At 42.5% G+C, this 21220-nt stretch overlaps 1 protein-coding gene across 6 annotated transcripts in view; it reads left to right on the forward strand.

The window, feature by feature from the left end:
* The window catches only part of LOC146174189 (receptor-type tyrosine-protein phosphatase H-like), a 165925-nt gene that overhangs the window by 58052 nt on the left and 86653 nt on the right, over positions 1-21220 (forward strand). For all 6 annotated transcript variants that reach the window (XR_014702078.1, XR_014702079.1, XM_084584377.1 and 3 more), the window contains exons 9-13: positions 8594-8887; positions 12595-12894; positions 15248-15547; positions 18057-18347; positions 21033-21160. Coding sequence is in view for 4 of the 6 variants with exons in the window: in XM_084584377.1 (XP_084440503.1) it covers positions 8594-8887; positions 12595-12894; positions 15248-15547; positions 18057-18347; positions 21033-21160 (1313 nt within the window). In the remaining 2 variants the exon portion in view is untranslated. The remainder of the gene's footprint in view (positions 1-8593; positions 8888-12594; positions 12895-15247; positions 15548-18056; positions 18348-21032; positions 21161-21220) is intronic.

The following is a 21220-nucleotide window of genomic DNA, read 5'->3' on the forward strand; positions in this document are numbered from 1 at the left end:
ACTAAATTAGGTAAAGCAGAAAAGTTGTTATATTGGAGCACAAATAAAATGGGAAGTTCTGTTGTTTCGACAGAGGCACTTCTCGTGGTGAGACGATGCGAGGGGAACCTGTTTGGTCTATTGAAACTTCGATTACATATACTGAGCTATCGTCAATATTGTTGCACTCCCAATTTTCCTGGTTGTAAGCAGGGACAAAAATTCCTAGAATTCGCGAACGGTGAAACTAATGCACGCCCCTTTCGTATCGGCCTATGGTTACAGACGATACTCTTTGGTGTGGAAGTTAACACGTGTGCTAAAAAAAATGACATATCCCTGCTGTCTTGTTTCGAATCCAAAATCATGATACGGGCTTTAAGGCTATTCTCGCCGACAGTAGATTTTCTGAAATATAATATCCAATTTTTCAAATTTTCTCCTAGTCAGAGTTTTGGGCTCAAAATGAAGCCAAATATCATATTTATAACGTTTGATTTCCTATGCGCCGACGCCATCCTCTTAGCAAAGCGTGTTAAGCACTTCATGTGATATCCTATACTGCATTGCTGTGCCAGTGCTTGACATTCTTTTTACTTGCGCAACGTAGTCACTACTTCAGACTCTTTTTTCACTTGCCCATTTACTCGCAATAAGGTGTGAATAAAAGACGGGCGATATTTTGAAAATTATCACCTGCTTAAATTCTTAATTCGGGCTTGATGTCTATCAAGAGCTCCAATCTCACGAATCGCATAAGTACTTAACACTGAACTCCAAAGGAAGTGAAGCCTTGAAAACGCATTAGACATTAGAACGAAGCGTCGTAAACTCGTAGCCTACCGAAAAAATTGGTATTGCGGCACGTTCCAATGAAAAGGTGATTTTAGAAAGAAATTGAGGTTGAATAACATGCTCTAACATCTCCCAGCACAACGGCATTATTGAATTTGGTCCTCATTAAAATGCGACGCTCACGTGGGCGTTCGACCGGCCACGGCAACCTTGTGCCAGGGAGCCGAATTTGAAAAACAATTTGCCGTCAGGACGACTGAGTGTGGACTTGAGTAATTGGAAAATTGAACGAAACTAATACCCGCTCCGCCGAATTTGTGCAAAAAGTGGGGTCCTATTTGAGTGAACGCATTATAACAAAGAATTTTTCATATTCCTTAAAATTTGGGTTGGTAGCCCAAGCACTGAAAACTGAACGTTTACGAGATAATGTAATAAAACGCAGGCATAAAAAAAAGGCGCCTGAACCTGCGACTTACGCTCCCTGCACGGAATTTGGAAAGCTCCTTTTAAGTGAATATCAAAACCCGCTGCCCTGTTGCGCCCTTTATGACCCACTCTCCTTTGAAGTGCGTCTCTTGAGAACCAATTTGAAGTAAGCAACGAAGCAATGCGAGCTGGTAGGTTGTATATTTGTAATACATTTAGCGAGGCACACGAAGAATTACATCAGGCAAAGCGACGAAAGAATGCATGGAACAACACCAACAAATAAAAACAAAAGAGGAACCTAATGGTGTTTGTCCAGTTCAGTACTTCGTTCCGTCTGGTCTACAGCGTAATCTAGCGCGTTAAGACGATCAAAAAGTTGTAGCAATCACGAACTTAATTTACACCACAAAGAAACCTACGATACAAGTACAAGGCACGAAATTTGTAAAGAGCGCATGAGGTACCCTAGTGAAAGCAAATTTTTAGGCTTGCTTGGTAGCCCGCCCTTGTGATGCTTTGCGAAAACGTGCGCTAAGAAGTTTTTGATGTCTGCTAGAAGGTGGCGCAAAAGTTCTACAAATAGGGACTTTATGCAAAGATTTACCGTTATTCACCGCGCTTAAAACTGGCTTGCAAGCTTTCTTAACGGGAGGGGGGGGGGGGGGGGGGGGTGGCGTGGGTGTAGTGTGTTCAACAGTACCAAAACTTTACTTTAAATGCTGCACAATTTTTGCCCCAGAATTCTCATGTTTTCTTTGGACATCCGACGTGCAATTCGCTGATGAATCGTCTTTTATCGAAGCATTGGGACTATGAAAGGGCTGAATTTTCTTAATCACAAGCATACACTCTGGTGGGGAGGAAAGGCGGAATTCCACGTCTCTCTGAATGTGTTACGTACCAAAGTGCGCTCTAAAACTATAATAAAGTTCTCGCTTGCTCAGGCATTTCGAGGTAACTATATTCAGCGAAAGCCGCACACATGATTACGCTTAGTAGACTCTTTCGTAGCCCTATTTCCTGCCATTACTGGCGATTTACTGGGTGACGTAACGCCATCCACGTGTTGAATCATGTGCTACACCCTCTTACACTCTCTTCTAAGCTCCAAGTTTGATATATCGAAGATCAAAGGGCACCCAAAAGTTAAAGGGTAAAGGTCATGACCTTGTTGTGCGACACCAAGGTGATCCACAAGATTACACTTAAAGTGGTCTGATGATTTGGGGAAAGGAAGGCACGGTGTATTTTAGTCACACTTATCTGAGTGTTTTTGAAGGGAAGAGGCTTGTACGAGTTGATATTGTGAGTTGGTTTACAGGAAAGGAAAGACATAGTATCTGCCGCAATTTTCTGTGGACATCTGAACCGACAAAAAAAGAGTCTCACCCTAGCAACGAAAAGAAATGTCCAGTATCGATCACATTTCTCTGCAGACACCTAAACCGCATATCAGCAGTTTGTCCTTCAGGTCCTTGAGGGTCAAATGATGATCAAAGTGAAGCTCATGAGAAGACTGGTTCTACTTAGCTTAGTGAGGCTTTCACTTCAAAAGTGGTCTGAAAGATTTTGTGAACATCAGGTTAAATGCATCGCAGAGCGACGAGCCCGAGCTGCCTCGAATTTGTCATATGATATGAGAGACGCATAGAAAACATGAGTCCATCAAAATGCCCCAGTGAATAGCCCATCGAATACAACTACAGACTCTTTGGAATGGAGCAAGAGTTTGGAATAATTTGTTAAATTATTGCTTATTGCCTCAATCATGCGACGATTACCACGTGTAGCGAGCGCTGACGAGTATTATTGTTTGATATGTTTGAGAAAAAAAATTGATAATTAGCAAGATGAAAAACAAAATAACAAGGAAAATGCTTTCAAGCCTCCCGTGCGTTTGCCATTCAGCTCTATCCGGATAGATTTTCCTGCTATGGTAGATCAGTACCTGTGGTAGTATTAATAATGAGGGCAAATAGTGCAGGCGGAATTTTGACTGTACTCCGAGACACTGTAACAAAATTGCACAACACAGGAAAATAGATTTCTTCTACGTAATAGAAACATTCGAACAGCCTACTGCCTATAGCAGAGTCTGGAGGAGAGAGAGTTTGTGTACAAATGTTCTAAATGTCGATTATTTTCAACTAGGTTTTGAACTGCTGGAGCTATAATTTAATTCCTCGTCACCACCTACTGGCCTCTGCGAGAAACCTCCGAAAGGAAGAAGGCGTGATTGTTTAAATAGTGATCTTTTATTGGTCACTTGGCATTACGAGTAGCCAGAAGTTTTGTATACTCATATTTTTTATTTATTTAGAACATACTGCAGGCCTACAGTAGGCCCAAGCAGGAGGGGCGAATACATAATATATGCAAAAAGTACAGGATTAGCAAAATTGAAAAATGTTAAATACAAATTGTAACACAAAATACAACAATAAATACAAGGCTCAGATGCAAAATACAAAAAGTAAACGTAGAAATAAATGGCTCTCAAATTAAATGCTGTGAGGAAAACATTGAGTCAAAAGAATCAGCTCTGGTTAAAATATCTGGCGGACACCTGTTCCACTCCTCAATGGTGCGTGGAAAAAATGAGTATTTAAAGGCGTTAATCCTAGCACTGTAAGGGGTTAATGATTGTGCATGATGATTTCGTGTTTGGCGCGTAGTGTTAGGTTTAAGGAAGGGGTCTGCATTCATAGACAGTTTATGGTTTTTTAGTAAGAAAAGTAGTTTCAGGCTTTGAATTTTCCGATGCAGCTGTAATCTTTCAATACCGTGAGTTCTCATGAGGGTCGTTGGTGAGTCAGTTACACGATACTTTGAAAAAATAGAACGGACGGCTTTGCGTTGAATCATTTCAAGGGCCTCGATGTTACGTTTAGTGTAGGGATCCCAGATGGTGCATGCATATTCTAGTGATGGCATTATTATTGAAAAGTAGGTAAATTTTTTATGTTCAGGTGGGGCAAGTTTTAGTTTATGTCTAAGAAAGCGGAGTTTACGAAAGGCTGAGGAGCATACGTTTGATACATGTTTATTCCAGCTAAGGTTTTTCGTTATTGTAACTCCTAGATACTTGTACTCGCTGACCTCGGTCAGGAGGTGAGGTGAAATATTGTAAGGAAATGAGAAGGAAGCCTTTTTGTTAGTTATCTTCATGTATACTGTTTTTTCTAAATTTAGCTTCATGTCCCATATGCTGCCACATGCAGTAAGAACACAAAAAGTGATAAGTCGAATGAGTCCGAATGCATTCAGATGCGATGGTGGGCTTGTATATCTGCAAATTGTATTTTTTGGTTTTCCAAGTAAGCAGGCAATGCAGCTCAGAGAACGTTATGTATAAGAAAACAGCTCAGGAAAATATGTGAAAGGGCCATTGATTGTTTATCGAACCGTTTCACTTGAGACAATGTTTCTCGGCTCTCGCTAAGTTTTCGTAATACCGTCTTGCAGGCGGGCTGTCATTGATAATTGAATTTGTCCATGAGCTCAGAGTAGCACCTTCGGCGGAGTTTACGTTGTTGTACTTGATAGCTGCCCTATAGACAGCTAACCCATGTGGCTAAAATGTCAGTGCGCATGATTGGCGGAAAGTCTCTCGCTCAGCATGGATGTATGTGAAAGCGACGCTGGGCGCAGCACTGGACAGATGTATCCAGAAGCAAGTGGATGATGATGTTAGAAGGAATGACGCAGATATGGCGTCACTAGTTCATTGCTTCAGCGTTTTATATTTTCCTTGTTATCTCGGCGTCCTCCACCAAATCTTCATTTGTTCGGAAGCAGAAAAAGTTGTTGTAAAGCTACGTACTACATGTTCCTGTGCTATCTTCTTTTCTCAAGCTCACCGGACTCATGCAATATGCATCTGTCAATATTATAACACAGATTTCCAATTGATCTGCGTGTTTTGATTACTCCGTGTAAATCAGTATGAGCGAAAGACGTTTTTCTGCCAAGTTATTGGTAAACTGTCGTTTATGCCATTTTGTTGTAACAGACATATCAATGTACTTGCCTAAAAAAATTATAGAGGCTGCTTTCATCCCAGAATATTGCGTCAGTCGATGGCTATGCAGCTCCATCCAACAACAGATATCAAAACTGGGTTTCAGAATTCTAGGCCTCAAACAGTTTTGACAGAAATGCAGGTTTAGATTAAACCCAGACTGTTCGTTGTTCCTGATGCCATCGTTTCATGCTGCTAAGATGAGACTCAGTTGATAAAATAAAGTGGCCGTGCGAGCTCGTTTAGGCGAAGACTTCAAAGCGGCTTGCCTGTAACAGTGAGCGCTGCATATGAAACTTCACACCATTCAGTAATGCCCGGTTATGTAAAACGTTCGCCTGCCCGAAGAGGCGTTTTTTTTATGGCTATCTGTGGCGGCTCATTCTACAATTCGGACGTCTTTATGCATAGCTGCACTGGGCAGCGATTTCGGAATCTTGTCTATGGACTCCAGACAGGCAGCTCATTTTACCTCAGTCATAAAAAAAAAAAAGAGGTGAACGTGAGAGAAACAAATGGCACCACGATAACTTCCTACTAAATTTTATTGACGGCATGGAAGCATCAGGCTGATGTGGCTGGAAGCTATATTCCATTCACCATCGGTAAATCACCAAGAAATAAACAAGAAAACAAAGAAGTCGAAGCGCAGTACCAGGTGAAAGTGCCGCTGCTAATCAGTATCGCAGATCTGTCTTTTTGATTATGCAGCGCTCCCAGACACGTAGTGCTTTCCGTTGTTGGGAAGAGGAAGTATTTTTTTGTTTTGTAGCGCGTCTTGTACAAGTCAAGCTGAAAACCCCGGTATTCTGCTCTGCACTTCATGTTTCTCAACCGACGGGCCCCTCCCCGCGCGCATAACACGAACTTCCAACGGCCCTGACCTCTACGACCAATCTAGGTGGTGATATCCCTTATACATGGGACCTACGCCGGTGCCGTCTAGTATTGGCCGCGGGAGTCAAAGCCTTGGTAAGTTTCTGCCGGCTGAAATTAGAGGGCGCGCAGTTCGATTTCGCTTTTCTGTTTCCTTGTTCGACAGCCGCAGATTGAGCGCGCTACCAGCGGGTACGTCTCGCCTCTTTTTATGGTGGCTACTTTGCTCGTGCGGGCCCAGCAACGCTAAAGTTTGCTCTTTCGGGTATAACCCAACATGGCTTGTGATTCTTCGCGCTCCGAATTCCAAGTTCAGGCTCATAGCTGACGCTTAAAATAACAAGGATTAATGAGGAAAAAGTGAGGAATGGAGCTTCGTGGTATTTATAAGTTTGGATAATAAATAAAATCGGCAGGAGGTGGTGAATGGTCTTGTTCTATTCAAAGGTGATGCAGGGCGAAAATCAAAAATAAATTAACAGAGCCAGTCTGCCGAACTGCGTCAGGCCAGACATTGATAAGGTAGCACTGTAATTCTGAATGTGCACCACACTAGAATATTAGAGTGGAAATAAACTAACGATACTATGAGTGAGGGTGCTTGAAAATTGATTATTTTGAGTGTTTTATTAATGATTTTGAAGGCGATGCTCCTGAGGTCATCAGTGAAGCAGCCAGCACTTGAAGCTCTAAAAGAACATGTCTTTTGTTTTTCAAAAACCATCAATTTTTGCGCTATTCATGCAGTGCGTTCGCCCATACTTCACAGTGGCTGCTGAATTTGTTTACCTTTTGCAACCTTAGCAGTTTTCAGCAACGCGAAACATTCACTCGCATATTGTCTTGCCAAAAATACGCACGTAAACCTCGACAGAGATTGCGCCGAAAGTATCCGGAAGAAATGGGGCATGAGTGGCATATAACTGAAAACTAAGCAATTAAACTTACAAGGGTTCAACGCTGCTGAACCAAATATTGAGCGAAAGCATTACCTGCGAGTGACCGAGCGTTCTTCTTCTCTTCTTCTTCTTCCTCAGCCCACATATAAAACCCCGCTTTGACCAAGCCGTATGAACGTGCCTTAGTGGCCTATAGGGGTAACGAGAATTCCAGGGTCCCAGCAGACTGATTCTAACATAACCGTCCCATGTGAAACGAGAGACCCAAGTTGGCAGCTCCTGCCAGCCCATCTCTCGCTTTTGTGTCCCGTGGGGTGTGACGTCACGCGCTGCACCGTGGCTGCGACCGCGCTACGCTGACAGCTTGAGTTGGTAGCCCAGCTCTCACACTAGTGTCACGTGGGTGCGACCGCGCCACGCCGAAGGCTCCAAATCTAGAGTTGTGTTGCTTTCGCAATAAAATAATAACCCCACCACATCAATAAACTCAGAAATTTGGACGTCATCACTGTCGCCAGTGCTGCTGCAATCACAGCGGCATTAAGGGGGCTTCAAGGTATGGAATAATGTGTTTAAACTTGACGACTTGAATCAACAAATGCTAAAAAATCACCTCTACTGTAGTAGCAGCACCTCTCTACATTTTAGGAAAATTATGACGTTCCAAGATAGAGCGCCACAAACGGCCCGAGCATCAAGGTTATGGTAAGAAAGTACTGCTTGCGTAGACGATTATACAACACACTCATATGGTTAGGGACTAAGGCAGGGAAGATGAGGATATTATCGCTATGAAAGCTTTAGAAGCTAATTTACTCTTGAATGTGAAAACGCAAGGCAATTACATAATAACGGACAACTGAATAATGTACTATAGGCTTGTATCCAGCCCCTTGGCCAAATTTTTCTCTAGGGCTACAGATTAAAGAGGCGGTATATACTTTAAATCAACGGCTTTGAAACGTAGCACTTACGAAAATATTTATTTCAGTATTCAGTGCCGCATCATAGAATAGACATGTGAAACCTGACGGTATGTGTGTGCATTTATCAATGGATCACTAGGTACTCTGAAGGAATCTGAGAAACAAAGGAAGTATATGCCATTTCCCAGATTGATTTCAATATACAAGGTAATTTTCAGTTGTCAACCCACCTGTCCAGAGCACGATAGCATTATGCTACGAAAAATGCAATATGTAGACTGTTCTACTCTCTGACTCGCACTGGGTAACGGTCAGGGCAAATAGCAGGGCCACGAAAATTCTCTAGCGCTAACGCTTTCCTTAAAGCTGAGTGTGTGCTTAAACCATTTTGCGTTTTCATGGTGACAAGGCGGGGTTCGAGGGCCGTAGAGAGGCGTGCCGACTTGTATACATATTAGCGATATTACTAACTGGAGAAACAAAAGACATGACGAACAAAAAAAAAATCTAAGTTTGAAATTTGCAGAAATGCGTCTCTATCGGGATCGCTATAAGAACACGATTCTCTTATTTCAGATGTTTCCCTATATTCTCAGTTTTGATTGATTGGCGTGAGATTCAAACCTATAAGTTATTATATATATGTTTTCTCACCCGCATTGCAGTGCCTGGGAAGCCTGAGAACATCTTTGCAGAAGCAGGTATCGATGCTATAACTATTAGTTGGAAGCCACCAGCGGTGCCAAACGGGGAGATAACGAGCTACAAAATATATGTTTGCATAGTCGAAAATGATACCTGCGACACCTTGAACTGGCCTGGTAACAAAACTAGGGTTGTCTTGGAAAACATGCTGCCCTGGACGCTGTACAATGTATCACTGGCTGCACAGAACAAGGAAGACGGCATCCTTCTGGAAGGCGAAGCTATCGCAGCGACAGTGAAAACACTTTCGGCGGGTAAGTCTGCAGCTTTAAAATCTCCACGCAAATCGATTTATTGATGGGTTAATTGAAGTGTCTAATACATCGCTGTCCTTGAAAAAAGAGCAGAAAACTGAACCATGTCAGCTCAAAACCGCCCGCTAAAAAAGCATCTTAAAAATTAAATCTCTTATTTACTCGCTACACTCGTTTAAGGTGTAATAAGAAATCAGCACGCGTAATTCTCGATGCATATCTTCAGAATAGCGAAGAAATAACTAAACTATCGCGATATCTTTGAAGCGTATTATCAGCGACAGTATGAAGGTGTCGTCATTCAACAGTCGATTGAGCCCCGCCAGGCACCGGCCTCGTCTAGCAGTTCTTTCATGTTCAGCGCTCCAATTGCGAGGCTCTGCTGCTGCTGAGAGGATTCTCGGGCATCAAGTTTCCTATTAAGCATCAGAAGCACATTGAGCCATAATTACCTGCGCTCGCCAGGCGGCCCTTTGTTACAGGATGTCTTCCTACTGTAAAAACACTATCAATATGCGCTATAGGCTAGACGTTATATATGCATCCTTGCCCAGTGACTACAAAATCACTCATACCCGGGGTGTTCAGCTGTTGGTTACTACCCAGTGACAACAAGATCACTCGTAGCCGGGATGTTCAGCCGTTGGTTACTACTGCAAAATAACTAAAAGAGTTGTCGCTGAACAGCAACTTGCAGAATTATATTACACTTATCTGCGCTTATCGGCGAGGTACACGTTGATAAAAAAGGAAAAAAAAATCATCCCTTTTCCGTTCCTTTGTGTCAGTGACTGGTGGCTACCATATATGTGCTTCACAGTTCCGGAAACGTAATCTGAACACGAGTAAATGCTTATACAAAAGTATGCTTTCCCTCTTTGCATTCATCGCTGATATAAATGTCTAATATGGCATGCTCGCCAGTTGGCTACGCTAGGCAGTGTTGCATTGACACCGAAGATATTAGGCTAGGGTTAGAGGAATACTCTAATTTTTCTTTTTCTTTTTTTTTTTTAACAGAAACCTGATTTTTAAAGTTGTGTGTATTAGCCATCACCCCACATATGACCTGTTATGGGCGTTACAATAGATAGTATCGGATTTTTTTTTTTGGATTTAAGCATCATTAGGATTCATTGATAAAGATTTTTCAGTTGCAACAATGCATCGGTTAGACTGATCGGTTCACTACTGCCCTATGCATAATGTACTGCTTCGGAAGCGCATCTTTAAAATCTAGGAAAATATTGTCGTGTCCTTTCATCAGTGCCATTAATTTCGCTGTGGCTTTTTTGAAAGCTGATTTGACTTGCTCATTTTAGTTTCTTGCATAGAACGGTACATACAATGCTTCTTATCATGGTATCTGCAATGTCGGTCATGTCCTGACAAGGTATACCACGCAGACCTATTGATATTATGATAAACATTTGGTATACAATGGTTCTAATGCATTTATGTACTAACAAAAATATAGATTTACACATTGTCATTCAAGCTCCATTTCGGTTGTGTCAGATACATCCACCATTTCCCTTTTCAAGAGGCTTGGGCGTGCCGAAATTGTTATCTGCTGTTACTAAGGTGCCCCTGCACGACATATGCGTACTCTAGACATGAGAGTCGTAAAATTGCAACCGCACAATGTTTATGACTGTGGGGTTGCGAGCTTGAAATGTCCGTTAACACCGGCCTACAAGAAACACAAAAAAAGCCTATGTATATTTTTCCCAAAGTTTCAACTTCCTTGAACGCATTTAAATGCGTAAAATGCTGAGGCGTGAGCAACAATGCTCCTATCTGAACTGACGCCGAATGTTGTTCAGTATTGCTTAGATCTACCAGCCAATCAGGCGAGACTAAAAGACCGTCTGATTTTCTATTCGGACGAAAGGGGAGGAAGGCCGCATTCATTGTTTTAGCACGCAAGTAAAAGCGGGGAGGAGGTTAGGCAAAACTTTAGGGAAGTTTCTAATGAGTACAGTTGTACGCACCTTGCAGCAGTAGAAACAAAGCATGGCGCAAATTGGCGGCCCTTCATTAGCAGCAGATCTCAGAGGGTTGTGTTGAACACTGATGGGCAGAATGAAGCTCTAGTTCAGTAAGACAAACTGACATCACAACAACATGTGGTGTTGTCAGCACAAAAATTGCGAACTATAATATCGAAAAACAAACGTCTGCAAATATTTTTTCTTGGGCCTTTATAGCGCTATGACTCACAGGAGAATTCTAACTTCACATTGTGCACCGCAAACAAGAGGCCTTCTTAACCCTAAACATACACGCAAGGAACTACAACAGGAAGCATGAAATGTGACGAGCGACGCTAACTTTGCTTTCACTTGATTTGGCTTTGAGCTTGATCGCCGGCTTGGCCGGCCAGGCCGGTTGTTCCAAGTGCCGGCCGTTGATGGAATGCTAGCGATTATTATATAACTGGGGCCGGTTTCGCTAAGCTCAATCTTGCACGTGTACAGACAACTTATCGGAAGTTTTGGGCAGTAGTCATGCAATAAAAAAGTTGTATAAAAAATCAGGAGTCTCCCGCGCTAATCTGGAAGATTGGGAGGTAATTACTAGTCCCCGATGAAGCGGTGGCGTTATAGTAAATCTGCTCTCATCGTCACCCTGACGACTACAGAGGCTGTTTATTAATGCGAAAGCCTTTATTGCCTGATCGCTGTCGTCAGCAAAAGTGTCACGGGATGACGCAATGGAGGTCTCGACTAATCATAGCGCCCCACCACAGTATGCGCAAATGCGTGCCTTATATGTCATATGGAAATCAATGATCAATTACTAATTGATGACTGAATAAATAAATATTTACTTAATACGGATTACCAATTTAATAAATATTCACTGATTACTAATGAATAATTATTTAGTAATTACTGACTACTTATTTACTCATTAGTGACAGTTGCCTAATTATTTTATAATTACTAAATAACACCGCGCACCCATTAAAATCAACTACACAACCGTAAACGTAGAACAACTGCGAAGATACAAGGAGCGCGATCTCGTCGCTGCCAAGCAGAATTCACTGATTACATGCACTCGAAGAATGTGAGAGAGTAGTCGCTCGCTTTACTCGTAGGATCATTAATCGCTACATGCGCAACAGTCGCGTAGCGGAATGCAACACTTAGGCGTTCGCCTGTCATCACTTTAGTCGCCAAAGTGCCCTCGATTGTTTTGTTTTGTAGCAGGGACAAGCACAAATTCTGGCTTTTCATTTGAGCCTTACTTTTCTTGAAGTAATTCTAAGCTAATGTTCTTGAAGAGTAGGATGCCAGAAAAAAGTGGTTAAACGCACTGAGCCCTCCATTATCAGCGTCTGATATCCTGATATTCAAGGCGTTAAAGGCATCACTTATTAGTTTTTACGGTCACGTCTCTAAATACTTGTCTACGCTTCTGTGTTTTTTTTTTTTTTTGCCTACTCTTATTAACGCCTTAATAGCGAAGTATTTCTCGTCATCTCGTTGCCTGCTAAAACCGACGGCTGAGGGATGTCAGTTTATGTGATAATGGTTTATCGCTTACGTGCGGTTGCTGCGTTGCTTAAAATATTATGCGTGATTTTAACGCAGGAAAATACAATCGTATACATGAAAAGACGTTTCTAAACGTGCAGAGAACGAGAGTTGTTTAGAAATTTGACCGCGAATGATAAAACGAAGTTGTGGTTTTTTCAGCTCCTAGCGAGCCACGGAAGCTTGCATGGAACGAAATGCGAGAGAACATCCTCGTGACGTGGGAGGAACCAGAGAATCCAAGGGGGCCACTGAGTGGCTATGACGTATCGTGGACAATCACAGACTGGCTCGGGAGGACGACCGGGAGCGATTCATTGAACACCAGCGATAAAGAAGCTCAAATCCCGAGGCTGGCTTACTCGAACTACACAATATCAGTCAAGGCTTTCAACGACTTGCAACATGGGGCCCGCCTTTACGGCGCTGCGACATCAACAGCTTTCAGGAGCGCCGTAGGAGGTTAGTTGTGAAAACTCTCTTTATACTGCAAGGATTTCATTTTATTGCGAAAACAATACTACGCCAGGTCTAACCGCTCGTCGCTGCGTGCCGTGTCCGTGTTCGTGGTCCCTCATAATAAAATCAGTTTCCCATGACGTTGGCATTCACGTTACCCCTATGCCACGGGTAGGACATGCCAACACCGGTCGCTCCTTCCATACGGGAGGGTAATATCTGAATCAGCCTGCCAGAAACGTTTGTATTCTCGTTACCCCTACCACACGCAGGCACGTAGGGCAATAATGTAGCAGACAAAAGAAGCTTCCGCCGTTGCTTTCGCAATTCAACTAGGCTTAACCAAAGCTAAACCAGAAATTGACTTTTTTTTTTTTTTTGCTGAGAGCGTGAATTGTGTGATATGTTTTCTTTTCGATCACATTGCTCGCAGCTTTGCATGCAGTAAACGGGGCGGAAGTGCAAGCAATTGCGATAGTATATACGAAATTGCGTGCCTCGCTCGCTGCGGGTACACCACTGCAAATTATACATTCTTTACTGACTTCAGAGACGGAGATTTGTCATGTTCATTATTTGTACATTGAGTAGGAATCGCGGTTAAACCACATTCTTCTTTATGGAGATGCTAGCGACAAGCAGGAAACAGGACTACAACTAGTGGACTATAAGACAGAAGAGGACGTGGTAATAAAAGGAACGAGAATTACCATAACAAGAATAGTGTAACGAAGTCGCAACGAAGTGTGTCTTATGACAAAGGGTGTATGTAGTTCACGCTCCAGGGTTGTAGCTACGTTTTGTTGAAGAAGGCGATTAGCAAGATTGATTAGGAACACCGAGGTATCTTAGTTATTAGAGACAGCCGCCTCCTAATTTCAACTGAGAAACAGAACCAGTGCAGAATAGTAAAACGCTATGCTGCACGAACTGCTAGCAGTTGTGCTACCGAGGAGCGACCAGGTGTTGGGTGTTGCCCTCTTGAGTATCGAGACAGTCCCCGATCCCCTTGGCGACAAAAAAAAAAAATCTTTTTTTCTTATACATTTCCTCGCATTCTGGGAACACACGCAGGAACCAGATGAAAGAGGGGGGACGTCGGTTGTGCTCCACGCTGCCGATTGGGCTTTTTACTTCTATAGCGCCCGTTGCCGATTATAAGCGTCATTTGCTGGCTCCTAATGTCAGGGTGAGAATTCGAAAAATGCCTTGCGAGTCTAATGGAAGACATCTTCAGACCACGACTTCAGGATGGGAACTTTCTGGCCTCTAGTATGGCGCCGAGTCGGCCCACAAGCAACTATTAGGGGGGGGGGGGGGGGGGACAACAAAATGGATAACGCAGCCACAGACCCTGTCCGCGTATCTGGTATTGGTTAGAAAAGCTGCTACACGAAAATAGTGCGAACATGACGTGCTATTTGCCTTTTTTAAAGACATGCGTGTAGAGGGCTCTATTCTACAGTCCGCAAATATCGTAATTTTAAATTTTAAATATACCGGCTTTGTGGATGGCATTCCAAAATAAAAGCAGGTTTCATGGCAAATAGTGACAGGGACGTTGTTTGCCGATCGGTGATTTCGGTTCTGAGGAACCTGCAATGAACGTGCAAGACGCCGTGGGAATGACTGCAGATTTTTAGGGTGTGCTGGCGGTTGTTCTTACCTTCACTGATGTTTTAACCCGTAGCGCTGTGATCGGGGATTTTCTAACTTCGCTTTCGTAGGTCGCACTGCTGTGTTTAATATCTATCGGTAGGTATTGTTGAAAACACTATTGTTCCGAACATGTAACCTGATTAAACTTACGCTCTCGGCAAGCAAAGCGTGTGGAGGAAAATCTTGTGTTGGTCTATTTTCTCTGGAGACAGGAACCGTATGCTGAGCGACCGGATAAACCTCAGTATTCTGAAATAACGATTTTTGATTTCTTAGAGTCGAATATCCGATTGACTATGTTTTGAGGCTTAGAAAAGGACTCCATTTTTTGTTCAATTAATATCTCAATTATTCTACTATAAAGTGCAAGAGGAGAAATAGCATTATTTTTTGTTTTGCTCGTATATGGTGAGCAGGATTGGCTCTGCACTATATTCGATAGACCAAGAGGTGAGGCGATATAAGTTACGCCATAGATACAAGGAATATTGTTGATAGGACGATGAGACAACCGAATGTTTATTGGTCCTTGCACTGTAGCATCAGCGAGAACCGAACATGCAGCAACTTTGTAATGGCTGTAGTGCTTCTTATGTAAAACCAGTTATAAGAAATTCACATAAAACAAGCCTCTACTTTTTTAGTAACCAAGCGTTATTTATTACACTTTTCGCATGTTACGTTCCACCATTTGCAGCTCCGGGACTGCCAGCGGTGGACATGGAGGTAGGCGCACGTACGGCTGCCGTGTACATGAGCGTTCAGAAGTCACCAAATGGACCCCTGGACGGCTTCCTTTGGACTAATTGCCCTACTGCCCAAAACAACGAACGCGAAGCCTGCGCCAATGAGAACACCCCAAAACATCTGATAATGCTGAAGAAGCTGAAGCCTTGGACGGAATACACATTCCGCGTTCGGGCCTACAATCTTGGTCCCAATAATGCGACGCTGACGGGCCCTAGCAACTTCAGAACTTACAAGACGGATCCGGCTGGTACGTTTACTCAGCAGTTATATGAGAAAACGGAATGAGCGGAGAAATGTTGGTTAGGCGCTGCGAAGACAGCTTCAAAATTTCGCTTTCTCTCTGGTTAAACGTGGATGTTTTCTACCGCTATCTTATCGTAAAACTATCAGTTAATAATAAAACATATCTAAAAAACTGTAAACTAGTAGGAAAACAATATCTAGGCAATTTTTAAAAAACTATAATTCATTCGGTAGGAGCTTTCGGGCTGTGAACTGCATCAAGGGGACCATTTTTAGCAACTTTATCTGTCTGCCGCTCCCCAACATACCCAGGACATCAAGAAATAATTGAGAGTGTTTTCAACTATGAAAAACAAGCTACTGCGCATCGGTAAATGATGGGAAGGTATCTAGTAATATGTTCTTATTGGAATCAAGAAAGAAAACTAGAGATGGCCAAGAAACGTGATGTCTAAAACAAACAAACATTTAGGGCACGAGACGTACTAATGCCAAAGAAGAGGGAAGAGTCAAAATCGACGAGAAGGCAGGAAAAAAACACTGCAGTATAAGCATGGACAATGTCCCCTCAGCAAGCGAAGGTAAGGAATGAGTCGCGTTTTTGGTGGCCAACCATTTTATATTGACAAGTTTTATGTGGTTGCTCTGCCCCTCCATTTACATTTCACTAGGTTTGGGTTAAAATTATGTTGAGCAGACTTGTTCATTGAAATCTGTATCTAACAAAGCAACTAATGGATGCAGATGGAGGCAAGCAGTTCAACGTGGCGCTCTAGGGATTATTCGTTCATGTGGCGACACTTTGTGACATCATGAGGCCTGATACCAACAAAAGTGTTACAGAAACACCCTTTGCAGCAACGACTGTCCAATATTAGATTAAATTGGCTGTTGTAAAACCGGGTGGGGAGATGCAGGATAGCTTAGTTTACGGTTTCTTTATTCTCGCCTGCTAAAATATTAACGCATGCCGTCGAAGTATGAAATGACACCTAGCAACAAACTTCCCATTGAGCGAAGTAAAATGTCACCTCTATTGAATGTCAGGTACGAATGGCAGGCGTAGGCAGTGCTAAAGTGGGGACATTCAAGCTCTGTAGCCAGGGATAAAATGTATAGTGACGATTCCTTCTCTCTTCAGCTCAATAAAAACATCAATATGTTGGATTATGAACCAGAGCAATAAAAGGTATTCAGCAGTAATTTGAGTGACTATTTCTGTTGAGCCGGAATTTAGCCGACTTCACATGAACGGAAGTAGGAAAGTAGAAAGAAAAAGAAAAAATTGCAACAGATTGATTAAAAATTCAAAATTTTGAAACAGCCTTAATTAAAAAAAAGGTACACATCATTCATTATAAGCCGTCAGATAACATTAACGCCTGCAATTCTAACCGTATTTCTAGCAGTGAAACACCAAGTGCCACTCCGAATCCTCATGGTCTGATGCCGTCACATATGTATCACAGGTATTGTCATGAGTGCCTATAAGCCTCCTTGACTGATTTCTTGTTTCCGTTGCTGATTTGGTTCACTGCAAGCATATGCTGCTACTTCCGTACCGCACTTCAATCGCTAAAATGTCTTCTATCGACCTAAAAAATACGTGCCACCTAAGCTTTACTGCGCGTATTTCAATCTCATAGTGAAATGAAACCTTCGACGGCTTTTTCTGTTTTGTATTCTCAAATTCGAACGAGAGGGTATCGCTGCTATTTCAGGGTATTGGTAATGCTCATGCTTGGCGATATCGCTCAAAAGCGCTATGAGCAAGTGTATGGGTGTGTAGTCAACTGCTGAACCTTTTACCAAAGTAGTAAGGCAGGATGACGAGATTAGCGGTTCGGCAGTAAGCTTCGTTAAAAACATTCCAAGAGTTCTTGCACTGTAACAAAGCACCAGCGTTACCTGCTGATGTAATCGAGAGCTTTTTAATTTGAAACTGCACTGCTGCTCAAGGCACGAAATTGCTGCTGAATTAAAAATATTGTCTAATTAAACTAAAATGACTAATTTGCCTTTTGCTATACCATATGATATCCTTGCAAAAACAACCCCTAAAATTCTGCTGTGTATTATAACCTAGATAGAATCAGGGAGATTTTATTCCTTTCATGGTGCACATATTCTCGGTAACGAGATCAAGACTTATGTCAGACGCCGAGGTCAATAGGAGAAAATTATATAGGAAACTGCTACGGTAGGTCCGAAACGGGAACGCAATTAAACATACTGGCAGGCGGTAGCGAGGTTGAACAAAGTTATTAAAAAATATTTCACAGTGAAAACTTCATGGAGTACATACTTCATCAAACAGCCAGAATCACACAAGCAGCCAACACCGGATATTATTTAAGGACTGGCGTCAAATTACTTTTTTCATCAACCTATTGGTCTGCGCTACTGTATATTTGTGTTACTCCTTCTTAAAAAAATTAAAAAACATATTGTTCTTGTAAAATTGGCGAAAACGCTTCCATTTTCTAATCTTTCACACTTTTCACTGCTCGCAGAGCCTTCGGTGGTCAGGAACTTCTCTGTGGCCAAAATAGAGTCAAGAACTCTCTTTGTCAACTGGTTGGAACCCGTCGCGAAGAACGGCGATCATCCTGACTATGTGCTTAGCTGGGGCCCTGTCGGTGATTCTGAACAGAATCACACGGAAGTGACGGCACGAAGTGTCGCATTGCCTTACTTGCAACCTTACACCGAGTATTTACTGGAAGTGTTCGCCTACAACAGATACCAAGGTGAACGCCTGCAGGGACCTTCGTCATCGGCTAAGGCTCGCACATTGCCTGAAGGTGAGATTTCATGGCGTGCCTCTGGGGGACTTAATAATCAACCATGGTAGAAAAAATAAACGAATGTATAGATACAGGTTAACATCTACGTCGGAGTTCTCCGGAAACGTAATCTCAATCGTTCCGTATACTAAATTGTTCACGACATCTAGGCCTGTCGAACTGTTCAATGTACTTTATTTCCTTATATCAGGACATTTAAGCTTTACCGTGATTTCTGGCGGTTATCCTATTAGCACCTCAATCGAATGAAATTCAATAAGGAAGTTGCAAATGGCTGGAAAATGAATTTCTCCAACCAATGATATGAAGCGGCTGCGATTCTGCAGGTGTTTATCCTCTTAAACCTGCCACGATCACATTCGAGCCACTAAATCGGGCAAGCCGGTGTACTACGAATTACATCCGTTAACGGTGACGTCATGACGAATGGTCGAAGATAATCGCCGAATTGTTTCCTCTGAGTTTCCTCTGAGGGGAACCTGAGGTGCCACTTTAGAGCGTAGTTCTAAATTGGTGAACGCGTAGACAGTAATAGCCTTCTAGCGGCGAAAATTAAAGAATAGTAAAAAGAGAGACTGTTCTCGAAACTTCGAAACTTTCGATCGTAAAATTTAACCATGGCATGAAAGACGACTCGTGGACTTCAGAGATGTTCCGCGCGGAAGAAGAGTATAACAAAGCTAGATTTGCTGCTTTTAAATAACGTTATCTTACTATTTCGTACCTAACACGGCGAGTGATAAACCTAGCTGATATTAAATCAGCTTTTTTCTTCAAATAGCCTGTGTTAACGCCTGTAAATTTTCAATCTCTCTTAAGAACATTTCCTAGTGCAAATATTACAATGCTTTATCACTAACCTGAGGCAGCAAATTAATTTTACCTTTTGACCACGAGCTTCTTAGCTCAAATCACTCTCTTCGGCATGACTCAGGGACTTTTTTTAACGGTCTCTAGCGAACGTTGAATGCCCCGCTTTCAAGAAAATGGGTCTCCATAGCCGTGCCCAACGAGTGACAAATCCAGTCTCCAAAAAAACACCGGTTTATTCAAGATAAACGAAAAAAAACAACATTCAAAACGAAAATTGGGTGTAACTGCGCTACAAACATTCAGTAGAAATTCGCGACAATGGAACACCAAAAATAAAACAAAGCGAGGGTCAGGGCAGAATAAGAAGTTCGCAGGGGTCATTTGGTTGCAGCTACACAGGGCAGGGTTAGTTGGAGAAATATTGGAGAGGCCTTCGCCCTGCAATGGACATATTCAGGCTGATGATGATAATGACGATTAGTAATAAAGCGAATATATAATAGCAGTAATGATAAGCAGTAATGTCGCTCTTTTCTGGCCTGCCTGCAGCAGGGAAGAAATGGCAGCCCTGATACTGTGAAGATGAACTTTAGGTCTCTCACGCCCGGCTGCGTAAAGTTGACGAAACGTGTAACATGCTTTCCGCTGTTGAATTTGGAAGAAGCTCCGTAAAAACAGGCCAAGATCGCATTTACGCCGAAGAAAGATATATAACTTTCTCTGGGTTTCACGGCATTCGATTTCAGTTCATTACTGTCGCCTTCGTTGCACCACCACCGCACTGGCTTGACATCGTCAGCTGGAGTATCCACGATTGCAGGGCTGCAATAGATGAAAAAAAAAAAAAACGTTTTATTAAACCTATGAAAGCTTTTATACCCAATCGAAACAACCACAGAAATGTGTCGAAAATACGACAAAATAACCTCTAGTTCTGGCGTAACCATCACATTTTTCTGTAGTTCTGTAGATTTCTGTAGTATATTTCTGTTGTCTGCAGTTCTGCAGCACTTTTCTGTTGCAACTACAGAAATTTCTGATGTTACGACAGAATGTTCTGTTGTCACAACATGTTTCCCGTCAAAAGCCGCACAGAAATTCTGTCGTAACATCACAAAATTTTCTGTATTTTTTTCCGACTGGGTACCCTGGCCGCTTTAGAGCGTGTACCCTTTCTTGAGAGAAACTTCATGTACAGCATAAAAATAGGGAACTATGAATTGTCGTTTCCTTCTGCTATACCGAATGGCCTTATGATCTCGACGAAACTAGTGTTGGGCTAAAGCTGCATTTTCGCATCAGCTGCTAGAATCGGGGTGCGTGACGGTGATGACCATGTGTTCAGGGGTTACAGAATGGCGCAATACAACAGAATGATTGTAGCTCCAGTCATTCTTCCTTCACCATTGACTGAACAAAAGGAACAAGTCAGAGTGTGTGATATGTGGGAGATAACCTAACGAAGTGACACAATGGCTGCTAAGGACACTATGTGGAAAGTTGCGTAGTAATGTTATCCTACCGTATTCTATAGCGCACATTCTATCTTCCCGGTGGCTTGGCTCACAGGCGATGTCCTTTACGTGATAGCAAATTGAACGTATCCCGTCAATATATGACGCTGTTATATTGTATGTTGCTCTATGAAGATCACGATCACATTTGATTATACAGGAGGACACAAGTTCGGCTAACGAACGCAAATGTGGGAAACTGAAACCGTTGAGACTGTAGGGGCAGTGTTCCCGCCATACTATGAATTTGTGGTTTGTATTTATTTAGGGAGCCGTTCAGATGTTGTGCACACAGAGATGTCAGGTTTCTATAGTTTGCGCTCATTTAGTCCTTGTATCTGTATGTTTTATGCAGTGCCCGGTCCTGTTAGAAACTTGATGGCGAAACCGTTCAAGAACAACACCGTGCTCCTTACCTGGAGTGCTCCGACTGAACCAAGAGGAGTGCTTTTGGGCTACGTGGTAATCTACAACGCTACTAAGGTATACAATTCTTTTTATACAGAGCAACATCTATTTTCAGATCATCTATCAACAGATGGC

This window comes from Amblyomma maculatum, chromosome 11, assembly GCF_055883805.1.
Source record: "Amblyomma maculatum isolate TAMU_Amacu chromosome 11, ASM5588380v1, whole genome shotgun sequence".
Lineage (NCBI taxonomy): Eukaryota > Metazoa > Arthropoda > Arachnida > Ixodida > Ixodidae > Amblyomma > Amblyomma maculatum.